The sequence below is a fragment of the Poecilia mexicana genome, unplaced genomic scaffold, assembly GCF_051168715.1.
Source record: "Poecilia mexicana isolate PSO_F unplaced genomic scaffold, ASM5116871v1 scaffold_4, whole genome shotgun sequence".
Lineage (NCBI taxonomy): Eukaryota > Metazoa > Chordata > Actinopteri > Cyprinodontiformes > Poeciliidae > Poecilia > Poecilia mexicana.
In genome coordinates this window covers 13,424,789-13,441,888 of record NW_028263373.1, presented here as the reverse complement: position 1 = coordinate 13,441,888, position 17,100 = coordinate 13,424,789, and the positions used below count along the sequence as shown (strand labels likewise).

Genomic DNA, 17,100 nt, shown 5'->3' with positions numbered 1-17,100 from the left:
CACAAATTATCATTAAATGATTGTTCCAATAGCACCATCTCCTGGACATTTGAAGCTAAAGCTTGTCACCCCGACGATCTTTGAAAACACGAAAAAGACAAGGTGAAAAAATAAATACCTACCAAATTTTGATGAATTAATTTCTCCCATTTGCTATGACAGCTTTGATTTGAAGATGATCTCTAATGGAATAGAAATTAAATAATTTACTAATTACTAATTGAAAACACGGCCGTTTAATAGGAGTCTAATAGTTGCTTATTAGCTAGCTAAAATATTACAATAAAGTATAGTCCGAAGGGGGTTTTTATTGACTACGTACTGTAGTTCATAATAGATAGTAAAAATACTTTTTAACCATATCTTACAAAATTGAAATTGCTGTCGCTCCAAAATAATGTACTAGTAAAGCTTTTCAGATAATTATGTTACAAGAGATCAGATTGCTAACTTTAGAGTTCGTAATGCAACATTTAGTTACATTTGTTCTTCTTTGTCTTCTTAACTTGACTTATCCGTCAAAAACAAAACATCCCACGGGACGTTTTTTTTTATGATATAAATAATATTATTTTTTAGATATTTTTGTTTAATTGTTACATTCCCCTTAATGTTAATTTTCTTACCAACTGAACGTTTCAAAGTGGAACCAGAACTATTCTCAGTAGCGTTAGTGAAACACCGGCGCCGTTTGATGACAGTACCAGAGACGGACCAACGGCAGAAACAAATCCCTCTCTCGTGGAATTTTAGCGTATTAAATGGTAAAATCTCGTTTAAATTGTTAATTGATTTGCAGTTTGCCACCGCCGTGCCTCTCTTGTCAACGTTTATCGCACGGGGGAAAAAACAGTCTCGGTCGTCTGAGACGGTTCGTTGTAAACAATAACAATGGCCTCTGGTTCCCCGTCGTCCTCTCCGGACACTGCGACGGGCTCCGGTACGGACCCAGCCCGGCCCGATACGGGAGAGCCTCTTGGTGGAGCGGGCTCAGACTCTGATTCGGACTTGGGTTTGAGTAAATTTGACTGCAGCGCCGTGGGGATGGGGGACCAGCTGGAGGGAGATGAGCTGGAGCTGGAGTTTGAGTCTGCAGCCGACCGCGTGAAGGATCTGATACAGACAGCCAGCAGGGACCAGCTGCTCTACCTGTACGCCCGCTACAAACAGGTGTGTGGGTTAAACCAAACTGGATTTCAGTGGCATCGAAAGGTGTATGTTGGATGTAGGTAGTGACACCATGTGGCTTCAGGCAAAATGGCAAATGTTTGCTTCAGTGTCTTGCAACACCATTCAAATATATTTTAATTTTTTCCCTCTCTGTGAGGTTATCGGATTTGTGAATACAAATATCCCTCCTCCCCTCCCAGTTTAGCTTCAGGGTTTAGCTTCAGCAAACCTCCCATCAAGCACCAGCTTTCTGCCCCTGCTTTCTGCTGAATAAAAGTCCTCCCACAGCATAATGCTGCTATTGCCATGTTTCACTGTTTGTATGGTGTGTTCAGACTGATGAGGAATGTTAGTTTTCTATAAACACACAGTGCTTTGCATAAATACCAAAAATCAAAGCCGACGACAGCAGAAGTTCCCAAAGTTAGGTTCTTGACCCCAAGTGTGGTCACAAATATGTGAGGATTTAACACAAATACCAGAAGATGACAAGAAAGCATATGCTTTTTAAAAATGTAGTTAAAGATTAAAAACTGGACTTGAAAATAAATACAAAACAATATGATGGCCATTACACGAGCTGTTGATGCTGATTTAAATAAATGTAAACCATTGATCTTTTTTTCTTTCTGCTTTTGTGGTTGCAACATAGAAAATGTGTAAAACCTCAATGAGAATAATTCCTTTAGCAAAATGTAGTGCATATCATCAGCACTTTCCCTTTTCTTTGGAGGTTTGTAGTAAAACTTAATCCTACTTGTTTTAGCTTACCTTTGTAGTTCATCAGATATTATGCCTGCTAATTGTTTTCCTCTAACAGGTCAAAGTTGGAAAGTGCAATACATCAAAGCCTGGCTTCTTTGATTTTGAAGGACAACGGAAATGGTAAGTTAAGAATTCTCAGTCTGTTGCAATTCAACAAGCAACATTCAGTTTTCTGAAAAATTAAATTCATATGTAAGTTTGCATTTGTGTTAAAGACAGGAAAAATGAAGAAGAGTAATTGGCCTAATGCAAAAATGAAAAAAAAAACAAAACATTCAGTATTACAGGCTTTTGTAGATTCTGACAGCTAAAATCTTTTTCGTTGGTCATGTATGTTGTAAGATTTTTTTTTTTTTTTTTTTTTTTTTTTTTACTTTGAGTCTTTCTTAAAACACCCATCTAGTCCTAGATTTAGCATCTAAAATGGAGCGGTCCTGAATTGTAAGCAACACTGTATTATCGTGACAGGCAAGCCTGGAAGCAGCTTGGAGACATGCAGCCAGAACAGGCAATGCAAGAATACATTTCCCTTGTCAATGTGTTAGATCCCGAGGGCGCCACAAAGGTAAAACCACAACCACTTCTGAGCATCCCGAGATGGTCATTTACAGTTTTCTGGATCTTGACATACCGTGCAATAATTAAGACTCATCAAGCTTTCTGGATACATTTGGTATTCTAAGAATGGAACCAATAATATTATGAGACATTTACATTTTCAGTGTTTAGATCCATCTGTGTTTAATATAACGTCTTTCTGTAAAGCCTTCCTGGTCCTTCATTACGACATTTTTAACCTTGTTATGTGCAAAGCATATTGAGTGGATGTAGTGTAGTTTCTCTGCCAGCAGATGCCACTGTCATATTGCAGTTTTTAGCTACCAAATTATTTTATACAGTACATGCAGCATAAGAAAAAAATATAAGTTGAAATACGTTTGTTTTCTTTTGGCAGTAGCTTTAAAAGAAATAAATATAAGTAAAACTGATCTTACTTTGTCAGTCAACTTGTATGTAGTTTTTCACTTCCCACTGCATGATGTGAGTTGACTGTCATGAGAGTTATGCTGCCATGGACGCATGGTCCTTTGGGATAGGAGAGTACATATCAAGTGTATGTTTTACAAAAAACACCTTTGTCTCTCATCACACCAATTTCAACATTGCTGGCAGTCATTCCCTTTTCTTGTCCCTCCATCAAGACTTTTAACACATTTTAAAAACCCATGCTCTTATCTGCTGCTCGCTTCAAATAATGGCTTTGGAAGCAGCATTGATATGACCAACATAACATTCATTTATGTTGTTTAGCACAACCAAGAGCTGGATGACTTTTTTTTTTTTTTGCATCAAAATGTTAAGATTTTTAAAACAAGTTCAGTTCCAAGAAGCAGTTATTGAGCCTTGTATGGTGGTTCATTATACACTGGTGGTTATTGGAAGTCAAAAAGAAAGCACAGCAGTTTGGTCCATAGTTGTTTGAATTTTACTTTAGTACGTGTTTCATCTACGCTTTGACTCAGTTTCAGATTACAGGTAACTGTTTGTGGTTGGTTTATTTATATTCTACAGTCAGTTATATGTGTCTGTGTTGATCTGTAAGTTTTAACCACCTCTCATAGAGAAACTGGAGGAATTTACCCTGAACTTTCCACAGTGCACACAAAGTGCATTTGGTTTTCAGTTTGCTAAAAATCTGAAGAGGTGAGAGATGTGTGCTTTGACACATAACTTGGGATGCAGAGGGTTCATTTTCTTTTAGATTCAAAACTACCTTTATTCAGGAACCTGCTGCAGAAATAGAGTAAAGGAAGCTAATAATAATAAAAGCATTTGTAGGAGAGGTTTCATGATCCTCTCCTTGCTCTAGAGGATTATGAAGCTGTTTGCATGTAGAGCAGATAGATGGGAATAAAAAAAAGAATATCTCTACCATTCACCGTATGTTTTTGAAAGTCTAAAATCATTACATGTTGGTTACACTTTGAAAATTGCGAAGAACAAATAGAAAAGTGAACTTTTGGCTGTTAACACTAGGAGTAAGTATGAAAAGTTACAAACATTACAAGCAGTATATCTGACAAATCAGCTTAAGGTTGTTTTTCTTCCTTCTGAAAAGAAAGGAATAGCGGATTCATCTCACATGTTCTTTTTGACCTACTGTTGTGCTTAAGCTCCTTCTCTTTCTTTCTATCGTCCACTAGCGCTCTGTGTCTGTGCCCCCAAATCATCTTTCCATTTTTAACCCCAGTGGCCTTTTTCTTTATGTCCCTCACTTTTATTCATTTCTTCCTCTTTTATGTCCCCTTTTTTTTAATAGTATCACTGTCCACCACAATTGAAACCATGTCACATTTCTCTTCAGCCATTCTGTGCAGGGAAAATACTTGCTGACTCGGCCCAACAGAGGAGAACCCAGCAAAAGCTCATACCACCCACGCCTTCAAAAAAAGAAAAAGAACCTGATTGCATTAGTGTTAACAAAGCGTCATGGCATGGCTGGAGCCATTCTTTTGGAAGCACAGTTAAATGGTGTAAGTAGGAGTGCATAGACAGAGGAGCAGGGGAGAGAATAATAGCCACAATTTGACCTCTGTTCCCCTTTCAATTGTTAAGCAGACACTGGCTTTATATTACATTATAAGGCAGAGAAGCAGGGCCGGTGCATCAGCGAATATTCTGAGTTTCTGAAGTGAATTAGTTTGTCCCAAAAGTGCACGCATAGTTGTTTTGCTCCCTCTCTCCCCGTTCCCTGAAATCCGATTTGTGCTGCTTCTTTTGTGAGTCAAGGTTGGTTAGTGAAGAATAGTCTAGGTAATAAATTCTTTGCCCAACTGGATGTTCAATGGAATTAAATGAAAACACAGATGATTAACAAGAGTCACAAACCGAGGCGCAGTACACGTTATCATGTTTGCATTCATTTTGGCACTTATTTATCGGGAATGAGGTCAGACCGACAACACGGGAGTTTCTGAGTATTTACAAAATTACATACAGGATGTGGAATGCACAGACTGTTAGAGAGGGTCTACATGTGGAGGCATTCATGGTGAATAGACATGTCTGACTCTTTGTGTCGAGTCAATACAGAGCAGCAAGGCCAAAGCCTCTCTTCAGAGAGGGTGGAGACTTTGACAGGTGGTCAACACAAATGGTCGTGCTTGAGACAAGCCATCACTGCACTGTAAACTGGTTAACTGTCGCTTACATCTGTGTGTTTAAATACCAGATTTTACTGAAAACTGACTCAAAGCTGGATTCAGATTTTTCTGTGTTATTCTTACAGCAACGACGAGGAGCAGAAAGAAGAACAGGTTTCGGAGGAGCAGCGGTCAGCTCTTTATACCAGGAGGAGATGATAAGGTATTTAAATCGGAGGCAACACATACAAGTTGAGATGCACCAATTTAGCAGTGTTAAAGTTCAATACACCTAAGCACTTATTGTTGTCATCACTCCTGATTGTGGATGATGTTTCTAAAGAAAGAAGACTCCAACTTAGCTATTTTCGCTTTCGGTTTTTAATAATAAAGTCAGAAGAAGCATACTTTGAAGATGCCTTCATCTTGAAAATGTGGCTCTTAAATTATTTTATTTTTGTTGGGTTCAAACTTGTATTTTTTTTAATTGTTATGTTTCAAAATGTAAAAAGTAATTTAAAAGGAAGCCACATTTTCCAACCTATGATGCCATGCAGTACAGTGAATGCTGCAAGTCAAGGACTTGATGCAATCTGCTGAGATAGAAACCTTTTAATTAAATAATTAATTGAGCTCACTGTACTGTTTGATAACTAGGATCAATTGGAATGTATTTGTGATTGAATTGAAAGGATTTTTGTTAAGTGCCTTGAGACTACATTTGTTGTGGATTAGCACTGTATAAATAAAACCGACCCGAACTCAACTTATATTCATACTGCAAAAGAGAGAGAGCAAGACTTTCGGCAGATAAAAGGAAGGCTGAAGCTAACTGTTTTGAGCTTTGGAAATCTCAGAGTTAATGTATGGATATACCTATGACTAAAACAGAATTTACTCACATGTCGCCTCTGTTGATATTATATGACCCCTTCTGACTGCAAGGCAGTTCATATAGTCTCATATATTAACTTTCTTAAAGAGAGACTGAAATTGGAAAACTGGAGATCAGAAACCAGGCTCAAAACTCTTCAGTCACACACCAGAATCTGCTTTTTAGTCTAATATTCAAAGTAAATATGTGTTCACCGCATAGAGATCTGTACTGTCTTGTGTGTAAGTATTTCATAGATCTTTGTGGAGCAGTATCCCTGTTTTAATTCTCAGGTCAACTTAGTGATCTTGGCATTGTTAACCACTAGACTTGACGCTGTATTTGATTATATTCAACAGACGGTAACTGCAGTCGCAGGTCTGGAAATGTCACGCAGTTCTGATTTATGTTAATGAAATCCTTTCTCCATTTACTCCTGCCTGGCAGACTCACTGAAGCTTGGAAACCCCCATCTTCATTTCAATGCAAAAAGAGCTTTTTGGAGATGAATATGAGATGTGTGAATCCTGCAGGTTTCCTCCTAAATGGCTGTACATGATTAGTATGCATATTTTCTGTAAGAAGTGCCCGGAGTCCCCCCTCCCCACTTTTTTTTTTTTTTTTTTTTTTCTTTTTAATTACACAATTACACAGGCAGGATTATGGAGATGCACCGAGTACAGCAGAGCGAGGTTGCTACAGACGACTTCCCAGGACGATGTTCCCCTGGTGATATCCAGTCGCAGCAAAGACTCATGGGGAACCCGTCACAAGGATGACATTAACATGACACAAACTCACCTGAGCAGACAGAGTCATACACTTCATGCTGTATGTCCACGTGATTATCATCCGAAGTCATGCATAACCTCCCAGACGTGATGAACTCACTGCTCTGCTGCTCTTCAATTTCCTCTTTCTCACACATAAACAGCCTCCATATTAAACAGCTGAACACCTGTTAACCAGGCAGATTTAATTGCTCTGCTCACTCTACCTCCACTCGTGTGTGTGTGTGGAACGTTTATAGATGAAAACAGGATTGATTAGCAATCGCTGAGCTGATCGGAGGGTTCGAATGTTGCATTTGCAATTTGCCGACCACCTGCAAGATGGATTCCGATAAAAGCGAGCTCTTTGCTGGAAGCCAGACCTTTGTTATTTCAGTTCTCATTGTTTCAGGTGCTTCTATCAAAGCTCAGGTCTTACGAGGGAGCAAGACGAGAGATTGTGTGAGTGTACGTGTGCCTTTGATGGATTATGTGGCCGTATTGCTGATCACTAAAACTCAGGCCAGACAGATGAGTATTTTTTTTTTTTTACCAGTGTGACCAGTTTGGCCTGATGGATGAAGGACATATCTGCCAGTACACCACACTGGATATACACACATTTGTGAGCACATAATGTTCCCACACATGCACATCCTAGATACACAAACGGTAAAAACCTTGGAGCTGCTGTGATGACAGAGTAGCCTGTGACCTTCCCAGCATGCTTTGCACTGCTGTGGATGTCATGTTGTTTATAAGGCCCACATTAATCACTTGTTTGAATATGGCCTGTTGCTTTGCGTCTGTGTATTTGGATTCCTTTGTACTATTGTGCTAAAAGTTGTTGTCCAAATAATTGTTTGTGTGTGTGTGCCTTCATTTGTAAAATCATTTTAATGCTTGTTTATAACCCCAAAGCTCCCTGCTGCGTGTGTGTGTGCGTGCGTGCGTGCGCGTGCATGCACGCGTGTGTGTGGGTTCTTGATCGTCATTCATATGTATGTGTCATGCCAGCCCTGTCTCACCATCAACTAAAGACGGATGACTCGGCCTATTGATTAGTTGCCGGGGGAGACGGATGGTGGCCACGCATCAGGCAAACATTGGGGTCATGATGGCCATCAGACAAGGAAGTGGGCGTGGTCCACCAGAGGGCTTCATGAATAAACATAGCTGCAGTAATCAGGAGTATGTAAATGAATGTGCTGATACATAACCCTCCTCTGCTAAAAGCGTGATGAGTTATTCATCATTCACCAGGAGCAGATGAAAAAGAGTGAGTGAAGACAAAAGAGAGATGATGTAACTGAGAAACTGAAAGAAAAGAAGTGATGATTACTAAAAAAAAAGAAGGAACCACTGAGAAAACTCTCTTTGTATCTGTTTTTTCTCATAGAAAAAGGTAACATACTTAAATTTTAAATTTCAAGTTTAATCTCCCCTCAGTGTGGTGTTAAACTGATCTGAGCTACTCAACATTTTTTTTGTTTTTGTTTTTCTGTACTGTCTTCTTTTACCCAAATAAGCATGAAAATTATAGTTTTTGCAAAATTCCTCAGGCTTTGAAAGCTATACTTTAGGTCTTGTGTAATTTACTCAAACAAATGTGTGTGCTTGTGCGTGTGCGTGGTTGTGCATACATAGTTGTCGTAAATAAACTGCACTATGTAGTTTATGCTAACATTGGTTAATGTTAGCATTTTTACCATATTTTGATTTGACGCTATTTGACAATATTTTCACTCCATATATTTCAGTTCAAGTTGAGTAGATCATGTTTAGAAAAAAAACTTGCAGAAAAGAGCTGTTCTGCTCTTTGAGCATCATATAACTCAATGACTATTGTTTCAGCTGCTTTCTTTTATGCTGTTTTGTTATTTTTTTGAGCGATACCCGTCTCATTTTCTACCATAAAGGAACTTCTTCATCAAAAAAATCATTTAAAATCAAAATCTGCTAAGAGTATGAATAACATTCAGGCTTAACTGTATCACCCGCCGATGGTTCAGTTGTGCTGAACATGTTTAGCCTTCATGGAGTGTAAGTGTGGCTCAAGCTAGCTGGGCTCTCAGGACTTTTCCATGCCCAAAGCAGCACAGGAAGACAACTTGAGGAACTATGGGGTTTGTGTTGACTGAGTGACTCTGTAGGAGCAGTAGGAGTGTCAAATATGCAGGTTTTCTTTCAGACAATAGAGCACTAAATTCAATTAATTTGAATGGCTTGGGTGGGTAAGAGGGAGTGGAAAGCGTAAAGCTCTAAATGAGATTTTGCACCCCTCCTTTTTACCCAACATCTCTCCCACCTTCCCCACACCCCCAAAGCACTCCTTCCTGTCCCCAATGCAACAAGGTGATTAGAGACAGAGAGATATAATTAGAGGTGGGATGGTGCCGCTGTGCGTGCCTCTGTCCCTTGGGGATGTGGCATGTGTGTCTGCCGCTGTGATATCAGATGGTTGAGTATCATATGTTGATAGTGTTAAATTTCTGATGATTCAAAACTGATGTCATTACTACTTATGTGGCATATGTCTGGATGACGTATGAACCAGGAAGGAAGTTTAAGTTCACTGACTGGCAAAGGACACATATGTTGGAGAGTATTTTGAGCAGGGAAATAACTTTGACATCGATGGTTTTCGCAAATGCATTTCTTGCAAGCTGTAAGTAACCAAAAACAATGTATGAGAAAAAAACATTGTATCAAAACTTGAGTTGCACAGGGATTTACCCACTAATTTACAGACTTAGTGATCATAAATTATTGCCCTTATTTTCCTGTTTTGCTAAAAGAAAAATGACAACATAACTGTTTTTGTTTCTGTTTTTCCTCCTATCTTGTTCTCAGGGAAGAAGACAAGAACATCTTTGATTACTGCAGAGAAAATAACATCGAGCACATCAGGAATGCCATCAGCACGCAGAAACTGGATGTCAATACCAAAGACGAAGAGGTACAGCTCCAAAAACAGCATGTAAAGGCTGACGTAGTTTCCATGTGAGAGTTGCTGTAAATAGACCTACTCCAACAAATTATTACTTATTATTAGACTGCTATTTCTACAAAGTTGTCCTGCTGAGGACTCTTTCACCAATATTTTGCATACACAGCACTGAAAAAAAATTAAGAGACAACCTAAAATGATCAGTTTCTCAGATTTTACTTTTTATAGGTACATGTTTGAGTAGGGCTGTTGTAAACGAATATTTTAGTAATCGAGTAATCTATCGATTATTCTTACGATTAATCGAGTAATCGGATAAAAAAAAATTATAAAATGAAATATTGGTAAATCTGGCATAATACCGGTGTTACTATCAGATATCAATATCAGTCCATTTTTTCATATTTGAGCATCCCTAACAGTTGCTTTTTTGTAGTTTAGAAAACTAACCTGTAACAATAATAGCTCACTTTCTAAGTTAACCAGAAGAAAAGTTATAGAAAAATCTGAAATTCTGTTGAATTTAATAACAAAGAGGCAGGCTCACAAATATGCTTATAAAAAATGTCTACAATCCAGCTTTTAGTTTATGTATTCATCTTCAGTGAGTTTAATAGATTAATTAAACTCACTGAAGCCACCTAACCTGTCACGCTTTGGGTTTGAAAATACGGGAAATGCCGCCTGGAGTGGGAGGAGAGGGCGAATGAACGAACATGGGGTGGAGGGGAGGAAATAGACCAGCGGACTGACGAACCGTTAGACCGGGGGACGAACACGGGGGGAAGCAATACGGGATATTTACGACACCTTCACTGGTCACACTCAGAAACTCATCTACCAGCCATGTACGATGCGCTCCGCCACCCGTTTCTTCTGACCGGGATATGAAATTTATTGTGCGGTTCGTCGGTAAAGCTACATTTACACGGTAAGCATCAGCTACTCAGCTGCCCGCCCTGTTCAGTCTATCCGCTCACCTCAGCGCTCTTCCCGCCGTTCGCTTTCAACCAGCAGCCCCGGAGGAGAAATGCTGCCGTACTCCAGGCATTCCCCCAGTCATTTTAAGGATGCTTATTGGTTCTCCAAAAACGATAAAAAGTCGGGCATTATCATCAATCAATAAAATCCCCACGGGCCAATCTTGAAGATTGGACTTTATGCCACTGAGACTTAGCTTTTGTCAACAACTCAGAGGCGGAAGTGAGAGCTCCGCGCAACGCAAATGAAGTCCCGGCCGGAACACGGTGCGCTAAATAATAAAACATAAATTAACGAAGCTTCGAGGCAGGTAAATTTTCCTCGAGGAATTTTAGTAATCGAGGTACTCGAATCATTCGAGGAATCGTTTCAGCCCTATGTTTGAGCAAAATGAACATTGTTCTTTTATTCTATGAACTACTGACATGTCTCCAAAATTCCAAGCAAAAGTTTAGTATTTATTTGCAGAAAAGGAGAAATGGTCAAAATAACGAAAAAGAGGCAGTGCTTCCAGATGTCAAATAATGCAAAGAAAACAAGTTCATAGTCATTTAGAAACAACATTACTAATGTTTTAACTCAGGAAGAGTTCAAAAATCAAGATTTGGTGGAATAACCATGAGGTTTTCAATGGGGTTCAGTGCAGTGGTCTCTTAATTTTTTCCAGAGCTGTATGTGTCCACAGTCAGTGACTTTGCTTGGACCTGCTGTAAAGATGCATATGACCTGTTAATGAGTGGCAGACAATGCAGCTCCATCTTAGTTTACACATAGAGGTTTCTGTTCTCACTCAGACATAAGGACCAATAGTTAGGGCTGAAATTTCTAAAACTGCAGAAACCGCCGCTGCGGTGATCAGGTGTTTCCTGGATGGATCATGAAATCCATCCGTCTGCTTTTGATTCATTATCAGACGAGCCAACTGGCCCCCTGCCCTTTCTTCAATCACCGCCACTCTTCACAATAAACAGGCATTCATCCGCTGAGCTCACAGTCAAAGGCCAGATGGTTGAGCCATCCCTGCTGAAAACGCTTGTCTAGCCACAACTACTGTGTTCTTCTAATTCTTTGTTGTTCTGCCCACTAGACAGCAGAGGGCAGTGGTGACGTTTCAGCTCAAAATAGTGTTAAATGCAGGTTAAAAGAAAGGGGCTCTGTCTCAACACTTGTTTTATGAGTGTGTATCAGAAATATCACCTCAGTTCAGTTCTTGTGTTGAATGTTAATGTTAAAGTTTGTGGTATATTTTCAGCAGGTGAAAAGAAATGGCTTAACTTTGTCTTTAATCAATTTGCTGCTGTGTGTCCTGTGTCTGTCAGTGAAGCAAAAGCAGTGGAATGATTATAAAGACAGTTAAAAATAATCCTGGAAGGCATGAAAACAGCAAAACACGTAACAAAACATTAAAAAAAGACTTTACTTTCTCAAAGTATTGTGATAACTTCATATGGAATAGAAATAGAGTTATGCAATGCTGCCCCTCCCCCACTTGTTGCTATGCACTGGCAGTCAGTTGAGTTTAAAAAAAGAGGCTGCTATGCTTAGAAAGACGTAATCGGTCGTTTGGTAATAAAAAGGAGCATCACTAATCAAGCTTTTTAAGGTGCTGCTGATTTAGTTGACAAGCTGTTAGTAATTCCATTATATAATTTTTTTTTAATTAAGATGATAACCATAAAAACATGTTATTTTTACTTCTTGTCATCAAACAAGTGCAATCTTAAACCACCCCTTGGCAAATTCACGCAAGTAAAATGCCAGAGTTGTCAAAGAAAGGTTGTAACATACACACCTTTGAAGCAAGATGTCAATGTTTCAATGACAGGAGGACTCAAAACACGTTTTCACATCTGGCTTGCACAACAGGTGTTTATAAATGTGTAATTATTTTCTTTTCTGATGTTATAACCTTTGCCAGCTTTATTATCTGCTAATTCTCTTGTGGAGATGTGTTTCTTTTTTTGGAACATGTCCCAACTCTTTGCATTAAGAAAATACGATTTTCTTACTTAATAAGACAGTGCTAAAAAAAGAAAAAAGAAAACCTCCCTCCAGTAATTTAGTCATGATTTAGTGCGATCTATTGTACCAGTTCAGTCTTCTACATGATTTAATTAGGGTTTTATCACTGCTGGACCTGAGAGCCATCATATTTCTGAGTTTGTATTCTCCTGTTTGAACCATGAGGCTCTGATGTGCAGTGAAAATGCAGGCAACACTCTGCAGCAGAGCACCTTAAAGAGAGAGTGAGAGAAGGCAACATCGGTATTCTGACCTGACTTATAAGTAGCCATTTTAACATGCAGCCCTGGTGATCAATATGATTTAAGCAACAGAAGTGGACTTGCAGAGTTTGCTTTACCTAATTGGCCTCATTGAAAAATGAGCTCTTGAAGTTTTATTAGAACAAGAATCTTAGACCCAAGGAAAGGGCTGTGGGATAGTGTATGCGTAAGAAGTGCTTGATTCTGCAGTTTGTCTTGTGGCTTTTAACCAATTCTTCTCCACACAAACCAAGATACAGCGCCTCAAAAAAGTGTTCATACCCCTCATATTTTCTTCACATTTTACCACAAACATTTCTATCTTTCATTGACATTTTATGTGATGAGTCCACACAAAGTAGTGCATGAATCTGAAGAAGAAAAGCATTGGTTTAAAAAAAATAACAAAAAAACATCCTAATACAATTCTGTAAAGTGTAACATGCACATGTATTCAGCTCCTTTTAGTCATTTATTCCTAATAAAAATTAGGTTCAATTAACCATCTTCAAACTTTTGTAATTAGTAAATGGAGTCCACAGGTTTGTAAATGAATCTCAGTCAAAGCTGTGCTAGACAGCTGTTCAGTGAAGGGCTCAGAGGCTCGTTAGAGAACATCAGTGAACAAACGGCTTAATCCTGAACCAAAAAACACCTCCGACAGGTTAGGGACCCGGTTGTGGGCAAAGAGAAGCAGCCACAAGGCCCCCCCGTAACTTTGAAAGAACTGCACAGCCCTACAGCTCATGTGGAAGAATACGCTAATAGAACAACTATTAATTGTGCACTCCACAAACCTTGCCTTTATTTAAGAGTGGCGCAGAAACAAACTGTGTTTAAAAGGAACCTTTAAGAAAAAAAGGCCGTCTGTAAGTTTCATCTCATCTCACAGATGAGATGAAACTTTTTGGCCTGCATTCAACTAAGAAGAAGATTAAGACTAATAAGCTGCACATACAGCCCCCATGGTAAAAAATAAAAAAATGGTGGCAGCATCATGCGGTGGTTATTTTTTAATTAACAGGGACAGACACGTGAGTTGATGGGAAGAAGGATGGAGCTAAATGCTGAGCAACGGTGAAAGAAAATATGTCAGAGGCTGTGAAAGACTTGAAATGTTCCACTTTCCAGCATTGTCTGCCACTCATCCAACTTTCCCTTCAATTTGAGGTAATGTGCAAAGAAGAATGGACAAACATTTCATTTTGTCCATCTAGAGACATCTAGACAGTCTCTAGATGTCCATAACTGGAGGATGATTGGCACAAAGGACTCACAGATGTATTTGCAATAAAAAAGTGATTCCACCAAGTATTGATTCATGAGCTGTGGATATAAGTGCAGGCTATGCTTGTGAAATTACTATTTGTAAAAAAAACACTTGAATATCAGTCATCATTATTCCGCTTCACAATTATGCAGCTCTTCAAGTTTGTGTGATTTGTGCGCTTGTGTTGGCAGGGTCGGGCTCTCCTGCACTGGGCCTGTGACAGAGGGCACAAGGAGCTGGTGTCTGTCTTACTGCAGCACAAAGCCGACATCAACAGTCAGGTAATCCAGAAATCCTCTCTCTATATTTATAGGGTTTTTCAACATCTACATAGTAGATAGACAAAAACCAAACAAACAAACAAAAAAACATTTAGCCCATAAGCACACTCAAGAGTCCTAGTCAGGTGTTACGAATGTAGCTCTTAGTGCTGAACCATGCACTGTATTTATTTTATAATACAAAAGACCATGTAAAAAAAAAAATTGTGACAGTTACAAGAGAGACATAGCTGAGCATAACCTTCTGCCATTGTATCCTGGACGAAATATTTTTCAAAAATCCAGCTAAAGAGGCATTTTCTCAAACAGAAAGTTAGCATTCTGTAGCGCTTTCTTTTATATTTATCAGCAGTAGTTGGGTAAGTTATTTTAATAGTTAATAGAAGATTATTGTTTTAGTTAACAGAATTTTGTTCATTTCCTCACCAATGATCTGTCAAAATTGTTTCACTTTAGTACAACACCAGAAGCAATGTGCAAGGGTAAGCTGAGTTGCTTCGACTCTGTTGCAAACACTTAAAGATTTTACATTTCTCCAGGCATCATTCCATTCACCATCTGTAATTTTAGTTAACTTCCCTTTTCCCACACTCCCTTCAAGTGAGTAGTTTTCCCTGCATTGAGACATTTAAGAGCACTGTAAAATATGCTAGTAGAAGTAGGTGACGCTGTAAAAATAAATTGTCTTACTGTATCTAATATGCCCTGAAAAATCAACAGTGTAGTATTTTTCATAAGTCCTAATGTGTAACTACCAGAAAAAGTCCTTTTTGAAACGTTATTTTTTAAATCAGTTAATTAAATGACAACAGGGTAGATTATTTCATTAAGTTATTCAGTTTGGATCTTTCTTTGTCACTGGAATTTAGAAAGTTGTCTATTATTCCAGGTAAGAACAAAAAAGCTGAATTTCTGCAAATTGGGGTAAAACAGGTTATTTGCGGACAGAATTAAGGGTTTTGCTTTCTTTAGAAAAAGTAGAGATGGACAGAATTAAGGGTTTTGCTTTCTTTAGAAAAAGTAGAGATCCTAATTTGCAGTCGAACATAGAGCGGTCTACGTCAATCCAGAGCGAAGTAAACTTATTATGCACTCAATCAGCAATGACGCTTAAGTGGCCACTGAGTTGGTATTTTCAGATATATCTGGGAGGTAAAGATCCCCTTTACAGAAGAGCAACACAATGTGGACATTTTTTTTCTGTTCTTTTTCTAAGGATCTTGTTAAATCTAAAGCTTTTTGGAGCAGATCTGCTTTTCCAAACTGTTTAGTTACTTCAGTTTAATTTAATGAAGCTATTTCTTATGTATTTGGAGGACATTTTTCCAAATGACAGGGAAGATGGGAAAGTTGTGAGAGACTTTTTTTTATGGAGCAGAGCTTTTTTTTTTTTTTTTTTTGCATCTGCTCAGGTAAAGCATGAGCAACCTGTGAAATCCCCAGCACCCCCCATCAGCCGTCCCTTTTGTCTCTCCATCCCTTTCAGAAGGTCACCTTTAATTCACTTTGTTCCACACATAAATCCCTCAGGGCTTTAGCAGACACTGTTAGCTGGTAGCTAGCCTGGTGTTTAGACTCTCAGAGGTTTAGCAGCATCCAGCGGGCTTTAGCTTAGGCAGTAAGCTGGCTCAGCTGCACATCCGAGAAATTACTCCTCTTCCCCCTGCCCACCGCCGTGGCACGGGGCGGCTCACCGGGCTGCTCGCTGAGGTTTTAACTGCGAGGACAAATCAATTGGAAGTAATCAGGCAAATTGTTTTTACGTTGCACAACCCACATAATCAGGACATTTCACAAATGACTTTCTCTTTTGTGGTCATGTGTGGCCCCTTTTGTTTGTGAATGCTCCCAGAGAGGGGGGTGGACGTAAGAGTGGAATAAGTACAAAACAATTCACTCGTGATTTACAGCCTCACCAAGATGGTTCAAGCACGGCTGGACCCGTGTGAAACTAGAGGCTTTTTTTTTTCTTTTCTCTTTTCAAAACGTAACACATTCACAGTAATTTATTTCTGATTAATGTGAACATTGGCTGATATTAGAGTCTCACATTATGGCAACTTTGAGCGAAAATATGACAGTATCAAAATACTTTCACGAAAAAGCTAAAGCAGAAAATGTTGCACATTTTAGAATCATTTTTATGCCTTTGCTATTATGGTATGGCATTGATTATTACTGTGATAATAATATTTGCGATTTATCTGTAATTATTTTTTATTGGAGAAGCTCCCGCTGATTTAGCTGTAGGCTTCAAGTGCTTGTTCCACCTATTTTTGCATTTTTTTTTTACCCTTATAAAAGTAAGACTTAGAATGAAAATTAGGACCTATGCAATGTGTCACAGGGCATGTTGAGCGCGTCAACCTTCCTTCTTCTGATTCAAGTCGACTGTGCAATCCCAGAGTCGGATCCAAACTTGATGAAACAGCATTCAGCTTTTCTTCTCCACTAATCTGGAACAAACTTTGGAAGACTGAGTTCTTGTATCGTTTAAAAGTCCATTTGTTTAAAGCTGCCTTTGATTAACAACTGGACCATCATAAATTGTAGTTTGTTTTTCAACCTGTCATTGCTTTCCTCTGTTTTACCACTGCGATGTCATGTTTTGCTTGTTTGTTGTTTTACCAAC

General features: G+C 38.9%; 1 protein-coding gene across 1 annotated transcript in view; it reads left to right on the top strand.

The window, feature by feature from the left end:
* The first annotated feature begins 677 nt into the window (after positions 1-677).
* The window catches only part of acbd6 (acyl-CoA binding domain containing 6), a 34,873-nt gene continuing 18,450 nt past the window's right edge, over positions 678-17,100 (top strand). Inside the window, exons 1-6 of the mRNA XM_088004987.1 lie at positions 678-1,170; positions 1,991-2,055; positions 2,404-2,500; positions 5,225-5,301; positions 9,576-9,681; positions 14,379-14,468. Of these exons, the coding sequence (XP_087861113.1) occupies positions 892-1,170; positions 1,991-2,055; positions 2,404-2,500; positions 5,225-5,301; positions 9,576-9,681; positions 14,379-14,468 (714 nt within the window). The 5' untranslated portion in view covers positions 678-891. The remainder of the gene's footprint in view (positions 1,171-1,990; positions 2,056-2,403; positions 2,501-5,224; positions 5,302-9,575; positions 9,682-14,378; positions 14,469-17,100) is intronic.